This window comes from Mesoplodon mirus (assembly GCF_964341445.2).
Source record: "Mesoplodon mirus genome assembly, chromosome: 1".
Classification (NCBI taxonomy): domain Eukaryota; kingdom Metazoa; phylum Chordata; class Mammalia; order Artiodactyla; family Ziphiidae; genus Mesoplodon; species Mesoplodon mirus.
The window spans coordinates 24478757-24500920 of record NC_138976.1 but is presented as its reverse complement, the minus strand read 5'-3'; the positions used below and the strand labels follow the sequence as shown (position 1 = coordinate 24500920).

Genomic DNA, 22164 nt, shown 5'->3' with positions numbered 1-22164 from the left:
TTACTTATTATTTACTACTTATTGGTGACTTTTACTTTAATCTACTTTATCATTTCTAATTAAAACAAAACAAAACATTTTTTGAAAGCCCAGAACAAAAAAACAAATCCTCTTCAAACAGATATTTTGCATATTTATGCTCTTCTGGCAAAAGATGATGGGCACATTACAGAGGCAACACCAATTAAGTACAAATAGTACAGAAGCAAATTTTGAGGTGTCATTCTAATGTTCCCCTTGTACAAATAAATACCTAATCACAAAGATTCTAACAGTCTTATTGTAAATTAGACTTCCAATTATATATACTCTAATTAGACCATTACATAAAGTTGACTAAAAGCATTTTATTATGTATGCAATATTGCAAGTGGGTAGCAAGTTGATAATTTTGTATATATAACCAATTATCCAACAACTTTTTACCCTGAGATAGAGTATACATACGCTAAAATTTCCCTGGTCATAAGCAACTTTCCGTAGAACAGAAGAGAGAAGACAGGGGAGGAAAACTCAAGTTTGACCTAAGGTGGTAACATTGGTTCTTACGCCAGTGGTTCTCAACTGGGGGAAATTTTGCCCCTAAGGGGACATCTGCCAATCTCTGGAGACATTTTTGGTTGTCACAACTGACATGCTACTGGCACCTAGAAGGTAGAGGCCAGGGATGCTCCTAAGCATCCTACAATTCACAGGACAGCCCCACAACAAAGGATTACCCAGCCCAAAGCATCAGTTGTGCTGAGGCTGAGAAACTCTGCTCTATGCTGACTGGAATGTACTAAGCAACAGGTATAGTACTTTAGCCAGGCGAGTTTCTTTTCAGAACCAGCCCAGTGATCACTGTGCTTGCTGCCTGGGTATTAAAGTTAAGACAGTCATGGGCTTCCCTGGTGGCTCAGTGGTTAAGAATCCTCCTGCCAATGCAGAGGACACGGGTTCAAGCCCTGGTCCAGGAAGATCCCACATGCCGCCAAGCAACTAAGCCCATGAACCACAACTACTGAGCCCATGTGCCACAACTACTGAAGCCCTTGTGCCTAAAGCCCGTGCTCCACAACAAGAGAAGCCACTGCAAGGAGAAGCCCGCGCACTGCAAGGAAGAGTAGACCCTGCTCACCGCAACTAGAGAAAGCCTGTGCGCAGCAAGGAATACCCAACGTTGCCAAAAATAAATTTAAAAAACCCCCAAAAAACAGTCATTCAAATGCAAAGGTATAAAGTAACTAAAGCACAGTTAAAATGTAAATTTTTATATCAAATGTTAATATCAAAATTATACATTTTCTTAATTGCTAAAGTATAACAGCTATCAACAACCTGACCTCATAATAAAAAATATATATATTTAAGAACTATAAAGTCAGCTTATACTAATCTTTGGGATTTTTAAATTAAAAACACTTTATTGAACACTCATCACGTGTCACATACTGTTCTATGCACTTTATGTGTTAATAATTTAATCCTCATTACAACTTTATGAAATATATACTATTATTATTCCATTAGGAAACTAAGGTAGGGAGGTAAATAACTCACTCAAGATCACACAGCTGGGCTGTGACTAAGCCAGGATTAAAACCCAAACCTACTTGGCCTCTCAAACCTACAACCTTCAATTGTACACCGTGCTGTCAATTTACACTGCCTAAGTATGATTTCTTGAATAATGAGGTGATACCATTCACTGAATTAAACTGTTAACTTCGCTGCCATTGACCCTCTTAGATAATAAACAACTCAAAATTAATTAAAATGTCCCATGGGCATAATTCAAACAAGATTAAACCACAATTACAACACAACACAGGCGCTTTGAAAGGCACTTTTGTTGGTCATGCACGTACCTCAGGATCATCCGTGTAATCAAACATTCTGAAGATGACCCTTGGCATCGGGTACACCGAATCTTCAGTGTGAGGAGGTGGTGTGAAAGGAGGCAGGTTGTGCTGCAGTGCTTCACACAGGATGCTGTCAAAGGCAAGATAAGGTCTTAGGATGTGCCGCTCCTGCCAGCGATCCTTTTTCAATTTCTGAATCTGGGCCCAGAGGCAATCTAAATACTAAAGACAGATTAATTTTGAACAATTAATAGATATTTGGAGGCTAGATGAAATAACATTTTGACTAGACAAAACCAAAAATCTACTGCCTTCTAAAATACAGCATACAAAAGCAAGCTAACTTACAATTAAATACAGTACTAAGGAATACTGCTAAGTTCCTGTTTTTGTTTTAATTATTTTATAAAGTCTGTCTGGGGCTGATACCTCTTATTTTTTCAAATTGGGCACATAAATAAAACATACATCAACTCTATGATATCTGGAATCCCAAAGAATAGGGAATGTTTTGATGACATTCTAACATTTATTAAAAATCCACTATATGCCTAGGGCTATGAGGAGCTGAACCCCTGATATGAAATGTGAAAACCCAGCTGAGGTATGCAAATGGGGTGATTTGAATATGTCACAGAGGTAAGAATCTACTCTGTGTTTGTATCACAAGAGACTGAAATCAATTTACCTCTTCTTGTGGATGCGGTTTCTCTGCAGTCCATACTTGTAACATGGGCACATGAGTCTTCTGGCGTCTTCTAAAGGTAAGAATGAAAATCTACATTTAGGTTTTTAAAACATGAAAAGATATTCAGTTGCTTTCATAATTAATAAAATGCAAATTAAGGGAGTGAAACATTTTAACCTATCAGATTGGCAGATATTAGAATCTCTGATAATGTATTGCATTGCCAAAATGTAGGCAAATACATGGTTTCAAAAACATCACTGGCAGAGGGCTAATTGATATAATCTCTTTAGATGACATTTGGAAGAGTATAATCTCTTTGGAAGGCAATCTGACTAAATATCAAAATTAAAATTGTTAAAGTAAAGACACTTCAACCCAGCAACGCCATTTCTAAGAATTCACATCACCCCAAAACATATTTGTACATGCACATAAAGACTTATGTACAAGGATATTCACTGAAACACTGTTTAAAATAGCCAAAGACTTGCAATAGCCTCAATGTCTACCAAGAGGAGACTAGTTAAAGGAACTATGGTACATTAAAAGACTGGAATACCATACAGCTGTTAAAAAGAATGAGGTAGAGCTAAATATCTTATGCAACGAATCCAAACTATATTAAGAGGGAAAAAAAAGCAAGTGTGTATAGAAGAACAATGTGTATACTGGACTATCATTTGTATAGAAAGGGGGAATGACATTCAAATGTTAGCATGTTCACACTCTTACTTTCATTCTTTTGTAAACATCTATATATTATTAAAAAAACAGTACAACTTTTGAAAAATATAAAACATTTAAAAAATCATTTAAAGGTACCTTAGGGTAATGAGAAAGCAGATTTTTATCTTTGGCCTTCCTTTAGCTTTATTGTAACTACGTAAATATTAACAATATCCAAAGAATTACCTATTAATAGAAAATGAAACTTATAACAAAATTCTTCTGAAAAAACTTAAGGGGACACAAAATCATTACCAAGCTGCTGTGCCCTTACTTAAGATAGCTTTCAGTGTTGGCAAAGATTCGGTCCATCTCTGCATCTTTCTTTTCGTACAACTCCTTTCCAACCCAGGGCAAAGATGATAGAAATGCATACACGTACCAATCCCGGCGCACCTAAAGAATTTTTTTTAAAAGGTACATTTAAAATAGGTGCTAGTGAATTTTCATTCGTATTATATTTATTCCTGAATGAAATCCTATGGACGCAATTCAGTAGGACTTAACAAAGACATTTGGCTCATTTAGAGCATTTTTAGATATATTAGCTTTAATCTTACTAGACAGAATCATTTAACTAATGTACAGATGTCATGAGAACCCACCATTATACCAGCTGACTTAACTTTTAGACATTAAGAATTTATAATGTGATAAATCCACTGTTAATCTTCTGTTTTTATTACTAAAGGGTTACTAGTGAAAAATTCCTGGTACTATATGGACAAGATTCAGCACAAGGGGTTTTCTTACCTGAGGCACATCTTCTTCCTGAATTACACTTACAAAATTTTCAAACATAGCAACCATTGATGGGGCAGCAATGACGTGACAATTCACAAGATCAGATAAAAAACGGACCTGGTGGGGAGAACAATTTCTATGAAATCTAAATGTCCTTTATAATAATTATAAAACAAGCAATTCTGTAATGTTTGAAACCACAGTTCTGAAAAACTACAACCCAGGGACCAAATCTAGCCCACTGCTTTTTTTTTTTTTTGTGGTATGTGGGCCTCTCACTGTTGTGGCCTCTCCTGTTGCGGAGCACAGGCTCTGGATGCGCAGGCTCAGCGGCCATGGCTCACGGGCCCAGCTCCGCGGCATGTGGGATCTATCTGGACCGGGGCACGAACCCGTGTCCCCTGCATTAGCAGGCGGACTCTCAACCACTGCGCCACTAGGGAAGCCCCCACTGTCTGTTTTTTAAGCAGCCTGCAAACTAAGAATGGTTTTAAAATATTTAAATGCTTGAAAAGAATCCAAAAGAATATTTTGATTCATACAAATTATATGAAATTAAATTTCATTGTCCGCAAATCGACTTTTACACAGCCATGTTTATTTGTTTACATGTTGTCTGTGGCTGCTTTTGTGCTATAACAGCAGAGCTGAGTAGTTGTGACAGAGACTGTAGGAAGGACAGGAATCTGAATTTATAGCTTTACATTTATACTAGACTAAGAACCTAAACTGTAATATTCTAGCTATTACAACCAATAATCTTCTTTTCTGTTTGGCTGTGAAAAAATTTTCGCTGGACCACAGAAATGGAAATTTATGAACAGATATTTATTGGGTGCCCTTTGTGTGCCACTGCTGAGCACTATTAAAGTCTCTGTCACATGGGAGCTCACAGACTAGTGGGACAAGCACAATCTCAACCCAGATGGATAAATCCTATACTAAAAGATAAATAAAGTGTTCTAGAAATAGGGACAAAGGGAGTAGGGGGAAACATCATATAGGAGGTAACAATCGGGCTAGATCATAAAGGATGAAAAAAGTAGTCCTCACGTGGAGAGCAAGGAGAGGCTTCTAGGCAGAAAGGTTCAAAAACAAGGTGTGTTCAGGGACCAGCAAATAATTCAGATAGAGCTGGAGGGTATATGGGAGGCAAAGAGAAACAGACTGGGGCAACCATGAAGGATCAGACTTAATGGAATCTGAACTTAATAGCCTGATGAGTGTCCAAACTCTTTTGATTATGTACTCAGTAGAAAAGAATTTGATCACATACCTCAACACATAATATTTACTTATATATAAATATAAGTTGGCCCACTGTCAATCTATGTGTTATGTATTAAAAAGGCTTAATTCCATTTCCATTTAAGATAAATAAGAGTTCTGATATTTACTTCCTGCATCATCTTGTGCACCAGGCTTTGAAGGCTATCCACTGTAGAAAATGGGAAGGAACTGAGGTTTTTAACCTGTAACCAACATGAACAGAGCCTAGTTACAGAAGACCATTCTGGTGCCACTATAGAAGATAAAGTGAAAGGCAGAGAATCTGGATGTAAAAAGATCTGTTAAGAGCTGTTAAGACATTACGAGGAAGGCATGAACTGCACTAGAGGCCCTGGAGACAAGGAGAAGGAACAGACTGGAGAGAAATTTAAGAGGTAGGACAGACAGGGCTTGGAGACCGCTTGGAGTATGAGAGGGCAAAGGCAAGACAAAAATTAATGCTCAGGTTTCTGGACGGGCTATCCAGTAAATAGCAGCCACTTGTGTGGGTTGGGCTGAGGGCACAGGAAAGGAGGTATGAAGAATGCATTAATTCAGGGACTTCCAGGCAAGATACCTTAGGGCTATCCAGGTAGTATCTGGACCAAAGGTCTGGAGCTCAGGAGAATGGCTGAAGCAGAAGATACAGATTAGAGTTGGTGGGGAGAAGGTCATCAAAATAAAGGTAGTTTATGAAGCTATGAGAGAGAATGAGAATGCTTCAGCAGAGAATGTTTGAAAAAAAAGTGAAGTGAGGACAGAATCCTGGGAAACACAAAAATTTTAAGGGGCAAAGGAAGTTACCCAGTAAAAGGAGACTGAGGAATAGAAGGTAAGTGGCAGCAGGAGGTCCTGAAAAGAGTTGTGCTGCAGAAACCAAGTAGTGTAAAGCATCCCATGTTACAGGGAGGTCAACTAGGATTGAGTTAACAGAAGCCACTGGACTGGGTAATGAGCTCTGCATCTTTAATAAGAATGGTTTCGGGACTTCCCTGGTGGTGTAGTGGTTCAGAATCCACCTGCCAATGCAGGGGACACGGGTTCGATCCCGGGTCCAGGAAGATCCCACATGCCGCGCAGCAACTAAGCCCATGCACTACAACTACTGAGCCTGTTCTCTAGAGCCCGTGAACCACACTACTGAAGCCTGTGCACCTAGACCCCGTGGTCCGCAACAAGAGAAGCCACCGCAATGAGAAGCCCATGCACTGCAACAAAGAGTAGCCCCTGCTCACCGCAACTAGAGAGAGCCCACGTGCAGCAACGAAGACCCAACACGGCCAAAAATAAATAAATAAATTTATTTAAAAAAAAAGAATGGTTTCAAAAGAGCAGCTGTTGTGGTGAGTGGGGAACTGTATTTCGAGAGAAAACATAGATTATTTGGTTGTAGCTCACCTCTCCCCTTCATCCCAACACTAAGTCATAACATACCAAAAAACAAATACAAAAAATGTTTAACGAATATCTAGAAGAACTAAAGAACAAACAAACAGAGATGAACAATACAATAACTGAAATGAAAAATACACTAGAAGGAATCAATAACAGAATAACAGAGGCAGAAGAATGAGTAAGTGAGCTGGAAGATAAAACAGTGGAAATAACTGCCGAGGAGCAGAATAAAGAAAGAAGAATGAAAAGAATTGAAGACAATCTCAGAGACCTCTGGGACAACACTAAATGCACCAACATTCAAATTATAGGGGTCCCAGAAGAAGAGAAAAAGAAAGGGTCTGAGAAAATATCTGAAGAGATTACAGGGGGAAACTTCCCTAACATGGGAAAGGAAATAGTCACCCAAGTCCAGGAAGCACAGAGAGTCCCATACAGGATAAACCCTAGGAAAAACACACCAAGACACATATTAATCAAACTAACAAAATTTAAATTCAAAGAAAAAGTATTAAGAGCAGCAAAGGAAAAACAAAAAATAACATACAAAGGAATCCCCATAAGGTTATCAGCTGATTTTTCAGTGGAAACTGCAGGCCAAAAGGGAGTAGCAGGATACACTTAAAGTGATGAAAGAGAAAAACCTACAACCAAGATTACTTTACCCAGCAGGGATCTCATTCAGATTTGATGGAGAAGTCAAAAGCTTTTCAGACAAACAAAAGCTAAGAGAATTCAGCACCACCAAACCAGCTTTACAACAAATGCTAAAGAAACTTCTCTAAACGGGAAACACAAGAGAAGAAAAAGACCCACGAAAACAAACCCAAAACCATTAAGAAAATGGTAATAGGAACATACATATCAACAATAAACTTGAATGTAAATGGATTAAACACCCCAACCAAAAGACACAGACTGGCTGAATGGATACAAAAACAAGACCCATATATATGCTGTCTACAAGAGACCCACTTCAGACCTAGGGACATATACAGACCGAAAGTGAAGGGATGGAAAAAGATATTACATGCAAATGGAAATCAAAAGAAAGCTGGAGTAGCAATACTTGTATCAGATAAAATAGACTTTAAAATAAAGACTGCTACAACAGATAAGGAGGGACACTACATAATGATCAAAGAATCAATCCAAGAAGATGATATAACAATTATAAATGTTTATGTACCCAACAGAGGAGCACCTCAATACATAAGGCAAATGCTAACAACCATGAAAGGAGAAATCGACAGTAACACAATAATAGTAGGGGACTTTAACACCCCACTTATACCAATGGACAGATCATCCAAATAGAAAATAAGAAAACACAAGCTTTAAATGACACAATAGACCAGACAGATCTAATTCCACCCAAAAGTGGCAGAATACACTTTCTTCTCAAATGCACATGGAACATTCTCCAGGAAAGATCACATCTTGGGTCACAAATCAAGCCTTGGAAAACTTAAGAAAACTGAAATCCTACCAAGCATCTTTTCTGACCACAGCACTATGAGACTGGAAATCAATTACAGGAAAAAAACTGTAAAAAACACAAATACATGGAGGCTAAACAGTGGGCTACTAAATAACCAAGAGATCACTGAAGAAATCAAAGAAGAAAGAAAAAAATACATAGAAACAAATGACAATGAAAACATGATGACCCAAAACCTATGGGATGCAGCAAAAGCAGTTCTAAGAGGGAAGTTTACAGCAATTCAATCTCACCTCAAGAAACAAGAAAAATCTCAAATAAACATCTAACTCTACACTTAAAACAACTAGAGAAAGAAGAACAAAGAAAACCCAAAGTCAGTAGAAGGAAAGGAGTCATAAAGATCAGAGCAGAAATAAATGAAACAGAAATGCAGAAAACAATAGCAAAGATCAATGTAACTAAAGCTGGTTCTTTGAGAAGATAAACAAAACTGATAAACCCTTAGCCAGACTAATCAAGAAAAAAAGGGAGAGGATGCAAATCAATAAAATTAGAAATGAAAAAGGAGAAATCACAACTGACACTGCAGAAATACAAAGGATTATATATAAGAGGCTACTACAAACAACTATATGCCAATAAAATGGACAACCACGAAGAAATGGACAAACTCTTGGAAAGGTACAATTTTCCAAGGCTGAACCAGGAAGAATTAGAAAATATAAATAGATCTATCACAAGTAATGAAATTGAAATCGTAATTAAAAATCTTCCAACAAACAAAAATCTAGAACCAGATGGCTTCACAGGTGAATTCTATCAAACATTTAGAGAAGAGCTAACACCAATCCTTCTCAAACTCTTCCAAAAAATTGCAGAGGAAGAAACACTCCCAAATTCATTCTACGAAGAAACCATCACCCCGATACCAAAACCAGAAAAAGAGATCAGAAAAAAAGAAAATTATAGGGCTTCCCTGGTGGCGCAGTGGTTGAGAGTCTGCCTGCCGATGCAGGGGACACGGGTTCGGGGCACGGGTTCGTGTCCCGGTCCGGGAAGATCCCACATGCTGTGGAGCGGCTGGGCCCGTGAGCCATGGCCGCTGAGCCTGCGCGTCCGGAGCCTGTGCTCCGCAACGGGAGAGGCCACAACAGTGAGAGGCCCGTGTACCGCAAAAAAAAAAAAAAAAAAAAAAGGAAAATTATAGACCAATTATCAGTGATGAACATAGATAGAAAAATCCTGAACAAAATACTAGCAAACAGAATCCAACAGCACATTAAAAGGATCACCATGATCAAGTGAGATTTATCCCAGGGATGCAAGGATTCTTCAATATATGCAAATCAATCAATGTGATACACCACATTAACAAATTAAGGAATAAAAACCATATGATCATCTCAATAGATGCAGAAAAAGCTTTTGACAAAATTCTACACCCATTTATGATAAAAACTCTCCAGAAAGTGGGCATAGAGGGAAACTAACTCAACATAAAAAAGGCCATATATGACAAACCCACAGCAAGCATCATACTCAATTGTGAAAAACTGAAAGCATTTTCACTAGGATCAGGAACAAGACAAGGATGCCCACTCTTGCCACTCTTATTCAACATAGTTTTGGAAGTCCTAGCCACAACAATCAGAGAAGAAAAAGAAATAAAAGGAATACAAATTGGAAAAGAAGAAGTAAAACTGTCACTGTTTGCCGATGACATGATACTATACATAGAAAATCCTAAAGATGCCACCAGAAAACTAGTAGAACTAATCAATGAATTTGGTAAGGTTGCAGGATACAAAATCAATGCACAGACACCAACAATGAAAAATCAGAAAGAGAAATTAGGGAAACACTCCCATTTACCATTGCAACAAAAAGAATAAAATACCTAGGAATAAACCTGACTAAGGAGGCAAAAGACTTGTACTCACAAAACTATAAAACACTGATGAAAGAAATCAAAGATGACATAAACAGATGGAGAAATATACCATGTTCTTGGTTTGGAAGAATCAATATTGTGAAAATGACTATACCACCCAAAGCAATCTACAGATTCAATGCAATCCCTATCAAACTACCAACGGCATTCTTCACAGAATTAGAACAAAAAAATCTTACAATTCGTATGGAAACACAAAAGACCCAAATAGCCAAAGCAATCTTGAGAAAGAAAAATGGAGTTGGAGGAATCAGGCTCCCCGACTTGAAACCATACCACAAAGGTACAGTAATCAAGACAGTATGGTACTGGCTCAGAAACATAAATATAGATCAATGGTACAGGACAGAATGCTCAGAGATAAACCCAAGCACATATGGGCACCTAATTTATGACAAAGGAGGCAAGAACATACAATGGAGAAAAGACAGCCTTTTCAATAAGTGGTGCTGGGAAAACTGGACAGCTACATGTAAAAGAATGAAATTAGACCACTACCTAACACCATACACAAAAATAAACTCCAAATGGATTAAAGAGTTAAATGTTAAGACCAGACACTATAAAACTTTTAGAGGAAAACATAGGAAAAACACTCTGACATAAACCACAGCAAGATCTTTTTTGACCTACCTCCTAGAGTAACAGAAATAAAAACAAAAATAAACAAATGGGATTTAATTAAACTTAAAAGCTTTTGCACAGCAAAGGAAACAATAAACAAGACAAAAAGACAACCCTCAGAATGGGAGAAAATATTTGCAAATGAAACAACAAAGGATTAATCTCCAAAATATACAAACAGCTCATGGAGCTCAATATCAAAAAAATAAACAATCCAGTTAAAAAATGGGCAGAAGACCTAAACAGACATTTCACCAAGGAAGACATATAGATAGCCAAGAGGCAAATGAAAAGATGCTCAACATCACTAATTATTAGAGAAATGCAAATCAAAACTACAATGAGGTATCACCTCACACCAGTCAGAATGGCCATTATCAAAAAAGCTAGAAACAATAAATGCTGGAAAGGGTGTGGTGAAAAGGGAACCCTTCTACACTGTTGGTGGGAATGTAAATTGATGTAACCACTATGGAAAACAGTATGGAGGTTCCTTAAAAAACTACAAATAGAACTACCATATGACCCAGCAATCCCATTACTCGGCATATACCCTGAGAAAACCATAATTCAGAAAGAGACACGAACCACAATGTTCACTGCAGCTCTATTTACAATAGCCGGGACATGGAACCAACCTAAATGTCCATCGACAGATGAATGGATAAAGAAGATGTGGCACATATATACAATGGAATATTACTCAGCCATAAAAGGAAATGAAATTGAGTTGTTTGTAGTGAGGTGGATGGACCCAGAGTCTGTCATACAGAGTGAAGTAAGTCAGAAAGAGAAAAACAAATACCGTATGCTAACGCATATATATGGAATCTAAAAAAAAAAAAAAAAAAAGGTAGTGATGAACCTAATTGCAGGGCAGGAATAAAGAGCTAGACACAGAGAATGGACTTGGTGACATGGGGTGGGTGGGTGAAGGTGGGGCGAAGTGAGAGTAGCATCGACATATATACACTACCGAATGTAAAACAGTTGGCTGGTGGGAAGCAGCAGCATAGCATAGGGAGATGGGTTCGGTGCTTTGCAATGACCTAGAAGGGTGGGATAGGGAGGATGGGAGGGAGGCTTAAGAGGGAGGGAATATGGGGACATGTGTATGCATATGGCTGATTGGCTTTGTTGTGCAACAGAAACTAACACAGTATTGTCAAGCAATTATACTCCAATAAAGATTAAAAAAAAAAAAAGAATGGCTTCAAAAGAGCAGCTGTTGTGGTGAGTGGGGAACTGTACTTCAAGAGAAAAGAAATTATTTGGTTGTAGCTCACCTCTCCCCTTCATCCCAACACTAAGTCATAACATACCAAAAAGCTCCCCAAAAGCCAAAAGCACAAAAAACTTACCAAATATACAGCTTCATTATAATTGTTTGCTTTCAACGATTCTTTAAGTTGACGAATCATGGCTTCTACAAATTCTCCACCAAAGTTGTAATTCCTGGCATTTAGTAGTCCAACTAATGTTGTATAAATTGTCAACTTCTCAGGTAACAGACGTGCACTGATTTGAGAACCCAGCACAATAAGAAGATCCCAAAACAACAGCATTAAGTTGCTGAATTTTATACTATATAAAATTTTAAATTGTTTTACTAACTTTAGAAAAGCATCACATTTAGCTATGTTTTTAAAACTATGTCAGAAAAGGCATAAATATTGAGAAGAGTTGCAGACATGGCTCTCTCAATTTTTTCATTTTAATTCTAATTAGTTAATCCAAGAGTTAAGAAAGTAAAACACTCTAATTGTGAAGTCATCAAACTAAAATAGATATAACTGACGCTAGACCAGTTTTTCTTCCAATGTGCTTAGTGGAACTGAATAGCAGGTCTACAGAAAATGGTTTCCATGGTAAAATATCTGGCAATTGCTGAGTGAAAATATAAAAAGTTTCTTTAATGCAGAATCATTAAGGGAGAGATGGAGCAATCAACATTTCTAAACTTAGCCGACCAAATGTCACGGGATCAGAATTTCACTTTGAGAAACACTATTCTAGTTGCTTAGAAAAAATTCAGAACGAAAACCAGTTCCTATCAGTTAAATTGTTGAATTTTTAACATGGTACTCTGATATGGTAAGATTTCTTTACATCCAGTTTGCTTACTCAAGTGTGTTAACTTTCATTAAAGTTATTTGAAAAGTAGAGAAGAGGATTACAGTAATAAATCTTTGAAAAAAGCAAATGTTGATCCCTAATTTAGGCAGCCTTTAGAAATCAGCTCAAAAAAGAAAAGCAAATGGGAACTCCTGATTGTTCAGATTCTCTTATACTTTTTGCATTTTCCCAAGGTTCCTAGCAAAGAGTGTTAGGGACAATTTAGGTTTTAAAAAAATAACTGCATTGATAGTAACCATTCCTCCTCAACCCTCCCCTGCTTCAAAGTCATGGCTTCCATCAGAGTTTAAGCATAAATCTACTCTATTCTAATAAATGCTTTCAGAACAGAAGGAATCTACGGATAACTATAGCCAAATAACTTTTCTTAGTATTAGTTTCTTAGTCTAAGGACATGTCTTCCTGAATATTAACTAGATTCCTTAAAAAAATTGCATCTGAAATTATTTGTACTTTATGAGATGCTAAAGTAAAATCCACTGATAGTTTCAATTTGTGTGTACATTTTTAAATTTCAAAACTGAGCTGTAAGCAATTTAAAAAACCCATTATTTTAAAATAACTGAAATAACATTTTAAGGCACCTTCATAATGAAGACTTCTTTATCCAGAAGTCATAGATACTCCTTTGCAAAGCATACAGTTTAGAGTGACCAATGTCCACCTGAGTGATGAGGAAGTCTGGATTGCTAATTCCACTGTTGGGAGAGACTGTTTCATGATTTCATGTGAGACTTTTCCCTTTCTAATGTCTTTACAAATTAAATGCTGATACTCGTTCTAGCTAACCTAATTCAGAGAAAGATTATGCCTATTATGTCATAGCTTCAAAAGTATCTTCAGCCTTCTAAGAAGGGCTATTGTTAATTGAGTGACTGGTTCTCAAATATGTTTGATACTACTGATTAAAAGTATAAATTAAACTCTATTATATACATTTAATTGTACGTGCTTAAAAGAAAATCGCTGAATGTGAAGTTGTCTACTTTCTCACTTAAAAGTAGTCAACTCAAATGATTCTAAGGATCCAAGAAACAAAACAAAGAAAATGCTCAATTTTCATCCTATTTATCGCTAAGAGTTCGCCAAAGGGCAAAAGGTCATTTCATTTGACAAATTCCCCACAGAATGAAAGCAGATGACATATGGAACATAAACACATCTTCTGAACATTCACAAGCATTTAAGAGTAGATAATACATTATCACCTGGATTCATAAATCTTTTGTATACATACACTGTACAAAGAAGCCTTAAGATCTTGCTCTTATAGTTAGGAAGATCAGCTTCCAAAACGCCAGCCAAGCCTTCTAGGTTGCTCTCCAAAGAGCAGGCACTCTGTAGAGGACAGCATATTAAATATCTGTCAAGTACTCAGCAATTAGTGCATTAAAATTTTCTAGGTGATGATAAAAGTTACACATAAGGCACTGACCGTTTAGTATAAATAAATTCAGGTTGTTATTATTCTTTAGAAAACCATGAAAAGAGAACGAATAAAATTTAAAAAGCATCTAAGACAGCAGAACAAGTATTAGAAATGGGAGGACATTCTGGGCTCTATTCTACTTCTCTAACTAATTCACTTAACTGTATGACTGGGCAAATTACCTCACCTATCCAGAACTTCCTCGGTCTCCAGTTTTTTTTTTTAATACATTAAAAAAATTTTTTTTAATCTATTTATTTAATTTATTTATTTTTGGCTGCACTGGGTCTTCACTGCCGCGCACAGGCTTCCTCTAGTTGTGGCCAGCGGGGACTACTCCTCGCCATGGTGCGCGGGCTTCTCATTATGGTGGCCTCTCCTGTTGCGGAGCATGGGCTCTAGGCGCGCGGGCTTCAGTAGTTGTGGCTCACGGGCTCCAGATGGCAGGCTCAATAGCTGTGGCACACGGGCCCAGCTGCTCCGCAGCATGTGGGATCTTCCCAGACCAGGGCTCGAACCCGTGTCCCCTGCATTGGCAGGCAGATTCTTAACCATTGCGCCACCAGGGAAGCCCCTGGTCTTCATTTTTAAATTGAGTGGACTATTCCCTAAGGTCCCTTCTAAGACTCATATTCTATGAAAATTACTAATAACATTTAACTCTCTGCATTCCAAGGCTTTTAATATGCATTTACTTTGGGATATAGATATATGACAATACAAACTTTGCCCACAACTTAGATCATCGAGTTTGCAGATGCAGAAACTAATCAAGCACAGTTAACTACAACCCGAAGCCCATCACAGTCTGTGCCTATTTTGATCATACCTTTTCTCCTACTTTGCATATTAAAGATTCCAAATGATCTTCAGTTTCATTTGCATCAGAGGTCTTTCTCCTTTTGTGAGGCTGTCCCCCTGTTTCAACAATGTAAAAAAGTGAACATTACATGATGAATCTGTTATCAAAAACGTTCATTTTTTTAATGCTATAATCACTTTTGTACCAGAAGCCCTCCTATTTACACACAGAAGTGCTTAACTGACCCTCCACTTCTCAGACAAGGCTAGATCAACCAACAGTCTCCATACCCAGTGGCACCATAATAACTCCAGGAAGCATTATTTATGTTAAATTTTGTGATTATAGTGCCCCCATGGAGCAACGCAATGCAGCAGTCCTGTCCATTTCTATGGATAGGCAGCAAAGGTGCCCATAACATGCTAACCACTAGCAGTTAGAAGACTCCCTGTAATACTCATGTATGGCTATTCCCATTCTTTGAACTTGAGCTGTTTATTCATCCTCAGTCGCTTGTTCCTAAAACCTGTCGGTGCCAGTAGTACTCATTATTTTAATAATGAAAATTATGTAAACTGATGAAATATGGGTGTAAAAACCAAGTTGAATGCTGTGGAAAGACTTGATTCGGGGGAAAAAAAGCTTTTAAAAAAGAAAGGTATGAAGAGGAAAACTTCAAAAGATGGGAAAGGGAGCGTAAAACATTAGGATTCCTCACTAGTTTTTACAAATGTCTGAGCTCTTAACTCTTCACTTAACAGTTTTGGTTCTCCAGACCTTGCAGCACTAGGGTCTAGTTCATCCCAAACAAGGAGAATTACAAGCAGCAGACTGACTCAAAGCCAAGTCCTGAGCACTACATCAAACAATCGGTGGGGAAAAGGCATATGTTGTATGGTTTCCTGCTTTAACCAGCTCTTGGTTCCATACTTTACTGATCCTATTATGTTCAAAAACGGTGTCGCTCAGAGTTGTGCAAACAAACAAAAACTACCACTCTGAAATCATTACCAGTCATCTATCTGTCCTTTTGGTCGCTAAAGAATTCAATTTGAATGAAGCTGTGCTACAAAATCCTTAAGCACTGGACTGTCTTGCTGTTAGTGATCTCTTACTACCAATATTTTGTTTAAAACCTCAACATACCCACCTTATATCCTTTTGTGGACCAACATAAGGCTGAAAAATTTTCAAATAAGGTGTTAAATATGGAACATGATGTTGTTGCTACACACAATGTTGGCTAGTCTCCCAGTATAATTCAATTTTTAACTTCCACCAATTAGATGATTAGGATGGCATGTGAACAAGGAAGCAATAATCTGTAACTGTGTTGGAGATCTGTATTAATAATGAAAATCTGCAGATATAGGGTTACCCAGTAGCAAGTTATATTTTTAATCTTTTCCAGACTTGTACAGCCAAAGGAACTGAACCATTTTTACAGAGTTCATAATTACTTACTTGCCACTGGAACATTTGGCTTGAAAAATACAATGATTTTCATAAAACACAGCACTTGGCTATTCTAAGCTTGGGGTGTTAAAATTTTTTCCAATGTCTGAAATGATCTTCAGGTACCTACCACCTGAACTCAAGCTGAATAAAACCGATCTATTACTATCTAGATAGGACCAAACCAAGTATTATAAAAGGCCATAGGGCAAAGCATTGTGTGCTTTGACCCCCCACCCAGCCCCTTAGTTATCATTAGGATCTGGTTTAAATAACCACTGAATTTTGAAGGGATAGTTTTGAAGGGATAATGCCATAAAAAATGTAATACACATGCAGCATGACAGCTGTGATGTATTCCTGGAGATATGTGTCCGTGTAAAGTTGTGGACATGTGTGGTATTGTGGGATCAGTGACCTTGATTCTCAAATATACATTAAACTGAAGTCACAGGACCTCTATAAAGGTTCCACCACCCCAAGAGCCAAATTCGACACAAAGGACTTCTATTTCCAGGATTCATTCATTGAAAAAAATGACATATTTGATGCAATGTTTATATAAGCTATCAGCCAGGACATTAAAATAGCCTTCTCCAAGAGCAGTGGTTCTCAACTGGGTTGGCTTTTTGTCCCCCAGGAGCCACTTGGCAATCTCTGGAGACATTTTTAGTTGTCACAACTCTGGCATCCAGTGGGCAGGGGCCAGAAATTCTACTAAACGTACCACATTGCACAGGACAACGCCCAACAATAAAGAATAATCCAGCCCAAAATGGCAGTAGTGCTGATGTCGAGAAACTCTGTTCTGAAACTCTGAGAGCAGAATATACTAAATGTTCTTCAGAACCAGATTCTGGTAAGGGTGGGAGAATGAAGGTGCTAAAAAACTAGCTGAATGAGAGCAGTTTTTTTTTTTAAACTTTAACCATTGTTCCTTTCTTTCTGGCCCATCTACTTTGCCAAAACCCTTTATCCCACATCCCACCTCCACACCCTCTCTAAATTAACCATCCAGCTGGCTTGTTCTCAAATCAGTTTAGAATCATATCCCAGTCTTTAAAGCAACCCTCCTAGGCCCTCTTGTAAGACTGAAAAGAAGAAAATACTGCTGTGGGGAGAGAAGGTAGGATTTCTGAAGAAAAACTAGAAAATACAGTATACAGTCCTATCTCTGAAGTGCAACTCTTCTTTTCTCTTCTTCTTCTCATTTTTACTATGCTTGGAGAATGAGAAGAGGCAGAAAGTATTAAGAAGTAAGAGATGCCCCACACTCACCTGATATTGGAGAGAATATAAAGAGGGGTGGGAGGGGGACATACAGACACAATGTGAACTCATACACAGTAACAGGATACTGAACTCAAGAGAATGTGGGCAAGAGCATGGGGAAGTAGAATAAGGCACTTTAATGAAGAATAAAATTTTGGGAATGAGCTGAATGTTTTCATCTACCCTCAAGAAAGCATATCTAAGGTAGCTCCCAAAACAACAACAGATTTTATATTAACATGTTAACTAAGTATAAGTTTTACAATGTAAATTAAAGCTACACATTAGCACTTCGTTCTGACACCCTTAGCTAGAAGAGAGAAGCAAGTCTCTATTAAAACCCATCAGAAAGGGACTTCCTTGGTGGCACAGTGGTTAAGAATCCGCCTGCCAATGCAGGGGACACGGGTTCAATCCCTGGTCTGGGAAGACTGCAACTAAGCCCGTGTGCCACAATTACTGAGCCTGCACTCGAGACCCCGTGAGCCACAACTACTGAAGCCTCGTGCCACAACTACTGAAGCCTGTGTGCCTAGAGCCTGTGCTCTGCAACGAGAGAAGCCCGCGCACCGCAGCTAGAGAAAGCCCATGCTCAGCAACGAAGATCCAATACAGCCAAATAAAAAAACCAACAAAAAACCCATCAGAAAGAATCTTAATACACCAAATAATTTTTCACCTGTAAGGTGATCCTTATTCTATATGGATACACTATACTACACATCTTATATCCTTATTTAGAATTAGGTACTATAAAAAATTTTAGACCCACAAAGTGGAAACAAAAACCAACTCTGTAAAAGAGAAAGTAACAAAAACAACAAGGGAAAGGGGAAAAGTAAAGCACCTTGATCCTGCAGATTTAAAGAAGTAACCATCACTTCTGAAACAAACTATACTTTTCATCAGAATAACAGATCCCTTCACTTCTATTCGTTTTATTTTCTATAGTTAGGTAAAAGAACAATCGCCGTCTAAAAGGTAAGGACCTAATTCTAAGTAGCTTAAAAGGGACTAATATGGGGTTTTGGCCAAGATCATGGACAATCTAAAAACTTTCTTAAAAGAACAAAGCAATATATTGAACAGATATTGTATGCATATCCAAAATAACTGAAAAGCTTCAGAGACAGTCTTAAAAAGAGTCTAAGAAATGAGTTAGATTTAGCACTGGACCAGTATCCATACACATTAATTTCCATTTAGGATTTTCCTTTCCTTGTCTATAAATCCATCTCTAGGTGAACTTCATTGGTTTAGCTTCCGGAACTTATCTCCTTGGATCAAGGACACTCTAGTCTCAGCACAGAGATACAATTTTAAAATTGCCCTCTGTGAGCTGATTCTCTGCGACCCTTCCAATCTTATCTCCTACAACTCTCCCCCTCACTCACTCTGCTACAGCAACACTGGCCTCCTTGCTGTTTCAGGATGATAGGAACACTCTAGCCTTAAAGCCTTTGCACTTGAGGCTCCCTGTGCTTAGACTACTGCGTTTCCCCCACACTGCCATCTGGTTTGCCCCCTCACCTCCTGCAGGTCTTTGATCAGATGCGATTCTCAGTGAGGCCTTCCCTGACCAACCAATACAAAATGGCAACTCCTCCCCGACAGCAGCCTCTACTCTCTTTACCCAGTTTTCTTTTTATCCATAGCACTTAACACCGTATTATACACTATATTTACTTGATTGTATTCTGCCTGTAAAAGGGGATCTTTATATTGTCCACTGCTGTACTGTCAGTAGTTAGAACTGTGCCTAGCACTGTTAAATATTTGTTGAATAAATTATTATATCTAGTCAAGCATATGGAAAGCCATGGCAGTCAGTGACTGATAAGAGCTGACAATAATCCAGAAATGCTCAGATGCATCTATTTAATACAACAATAATAATTCAGCCTATTTTAAAATAGCTTTCTGCAGTATTTAAGCTTCCAATATTTCTGATTTAAAAAAATTAGTAGATGCTTAACCAAAAGAAAAGTATCTAAAATATTTGATTCAGATCACCGTTTAGGATAAACCCTAGCTGTTCATTACCCAAACTTTTGCAATTTACAAAAGTTCCAGACTTGGTGTAGTATCTAAGAGGGACTATAAACTGCCCCTCGACTATTATATTATTCATAGTAAACTCTGGTTAATTAACTCCTTATTTTGTTTTGTCTTTACGTATTTATTCTGAAGTTCCTGCAGCAAGACCCGAATGGACAGTGATTTAGCTGCCAGAAGCTAACTCCTAAGAAAATTATGCCAGCATCCCAATAACCAAAGCCAAAGTTGTTTTCCTACATATTCACATCCAATTCTCCAGGCTGCCCCTTGGAAACATTTTCTCTCCCTTTAGGGATGCCCTAGAAGAGAGAAGAAGAAGAGTAGAGAAAGCATGAGAAGAGCAAAGAAAATGAGAAGAACTTTAAAAGCCTCAACTTCTCCAAACCCCAAGTGATGACTTCTAGGAGATTGTCTTTAATTAATCAAAGGCAAAGCACCTGAAAACTATTTTCTGTGCCCTGTATGTACATTATACAAGAAGCCTCCTGTGTTTAAAAAAAAAAAAAAAATCAAAGCATGCAGCGTAGTAATACCTGTGTAGTGACAAGAACCTTGGACTTGCTTTCACTGGTGTCTGGGCACTACTAATAGTGTCTCCGCGTTAATTACACTAAAATTTTAGACCCTTAAGTGTCAGATGAGGAGGCTGAACTAGAATATCCTCTCAAGCCATGCCCCAGCAGAAATCTGATATTTCACTGTTAAAACTAAATTAGTGGGATTCTGCTCCTGGCCCAAAGTGCCCCAACATTCAAGGAGAGAAAAATGTTAGTGGAGAAAATTAATTCAAATGTTTTGTTCTGTACTTTTTCTTACATTGTCGACATCTGCCAGTTTGTCACCTCTTAAGCATTAACAGGTGATAAAAAACACACCATCATGAGCAATTAGTCACATGTGTTACCTCATTTAATCCTCACAAAACCAAGAGGTATGTATCATTACTTCTATATTACAGACTAAGGTTTAAAGAGGTGATAAAACCTGGGCAAGATCACAAAGTAAATGGCAGGGTCCAGCTTTGAACTTAAACCCTCTGATTCCAAAGTCTGGCCTCTTAACCACTACACTACACTCTTTTCAAAGAACAATACCCTAAAATATTAATAACAGAATTACTGTTAGTTTTTCTTTTTTTTTTTTGGATGTGTTGTTGACTGATTTTTGTAATGTAAGCACCTTTTCTGTTTTTAACTAGCAAAATTATTCTTGGTTTTTATGATGGCAACTCCATGATCCCCATGAGCGCAACCATGCAAATGGAGATGGGAATTTAGATCTAAATCTCTACGAGCTCTCCAGTTAGTCTTCCGGCACTTTTTCTTACACGAGGGAAATACGCTTACGGTCAGTTCAAAATCTAACACAACAACCTACATACATCTTTTTTTTTTAGAGACCTCTTGGGTGTGGATAAGAAACCGATTTCTTTCCTTGCCGCTTGAAAAAAGGCAAAACGACGGATGACCGGTACAGGAGAGAGCTCAGATTGCGATTCATCAGGTCTCTCGTCTTCTGAGAGCCCTTTTTAGGTGCAGTTTGAGGGTCAAAACGAGACACGGGGTTGAGTGGGTCCCTGTCACTATCCCTAAGAGGCGGCGGCACAGACACAGGTGTATTTCCCTGCTCGGCGGTGCTAAGGGCCAAATCTTGAAGAGTCCTTAGAGACCAGGGGTCCACCAGGCCGCTCCTCGGCCGACGACTGAAGGAGGTGGGGCGGGGAGAAGCAGGGGCTTTTCAGAAGTCGCCCGGCCACACTCTCGCTGAACCACCTGCTTCTCTCCGCGGCTCCCCGAACGCTCCCGGAGGGAAGGGCTTCCCGTCCCTTCGCTCGAGACCCGAAGACCACAGAAGCCAAAGCTCGATCCCTCCTGGGCGCGGCCTCGGCGGCCGGGCCCAGGGCACTCACCATCGTTCTCGTCGCTGTGCCGTCGCCGTGACATGCCGCACGCCGGTGCGCCGCCGAGCCGAGACGCCGGGCGGGAAGCGCAGCAGGAACCTTCGGGCAGCCGGCCGGCGCGAGGACAGCGGTGAGGCGCGCGGAGCGGCTGTTGCGCAGGCGCACTCACTCGCGACGGCTCCCGGAAGCACAAGGGGTAGAGGTGGCCTGGTGGCTCGGCGGGCTTGGATCCGGGAGGGCCGGCGTCTGGAAGCTCACCAGGCCGCGGGCATCTGGTCCGCACGCAACCGCCCTCTCGGGCTACCTCCGCCTCTCTGCTGCTTCCTTCGCCCGCCTTCCCTCGAAGTCCTTCCGGGGCCACGCGGAGAGCACCGCCTTTCCAGCCAGTGCGAGCCCGTCAGCCGCGAGCCACGCTAGGAGGCCA

The 22164-nt window shown here is 39.0% G+C and overlaps 1 protein-coding gene across 3 annotated transcripts in view; it reads right to left on the bottom strand.

Moving 5' to 3' along the window:
* Positions 1 to 22032, bottom strand: part of NCBP1 (nuclear cap binding protein subunit 1) — a 41548-nt gene extending 19516 nt beyond the window's left edge. Inside the window, exons 1-8 of one of the 3 annotated variants that reach the window (XM_082610524.1) lie at positions 21750 to 22032; positions 15083 to 15171; positions 14062 to 14162; positions 12050 to 12206; positions 4015 to 4122; positions 3536 to 3657; positions 2533 to 2602; positions 1851 to 2066 (exon numbers count right to left, since the gene is read on the bottom strand). In XM_082610524.1, coding sequence (XP_082466650.1) covers positions 1851 to 2066; positions 2533 to 2602; positions 3536 to 3657; positions 4015 to 4122; positions 12050 to 12206; positions 14062 to 14162; positions 15083 to 15171; positions 21750 to 21783 — 897 coding nt within the window. In that variant the 5' untranslated portion in view covers positions 21784 to 22032. Of the gene's footprint in view, positions 1 to 1850; positions 2067 to 2532; positions 2603 to 3535; positions 3658 to 4014; positions 4123 to 12049; positions 12207 to 14032; positions 14163 to 15082; positions 15172 to 21749 lie in introns of those variants that run through there. The other 2 variants (XM_082610525.1, XM_082610526.1) reach the window with 2 other exon arrangements.
* Positions 22033 to 22164: the final 132 nt, after the last annotated feature.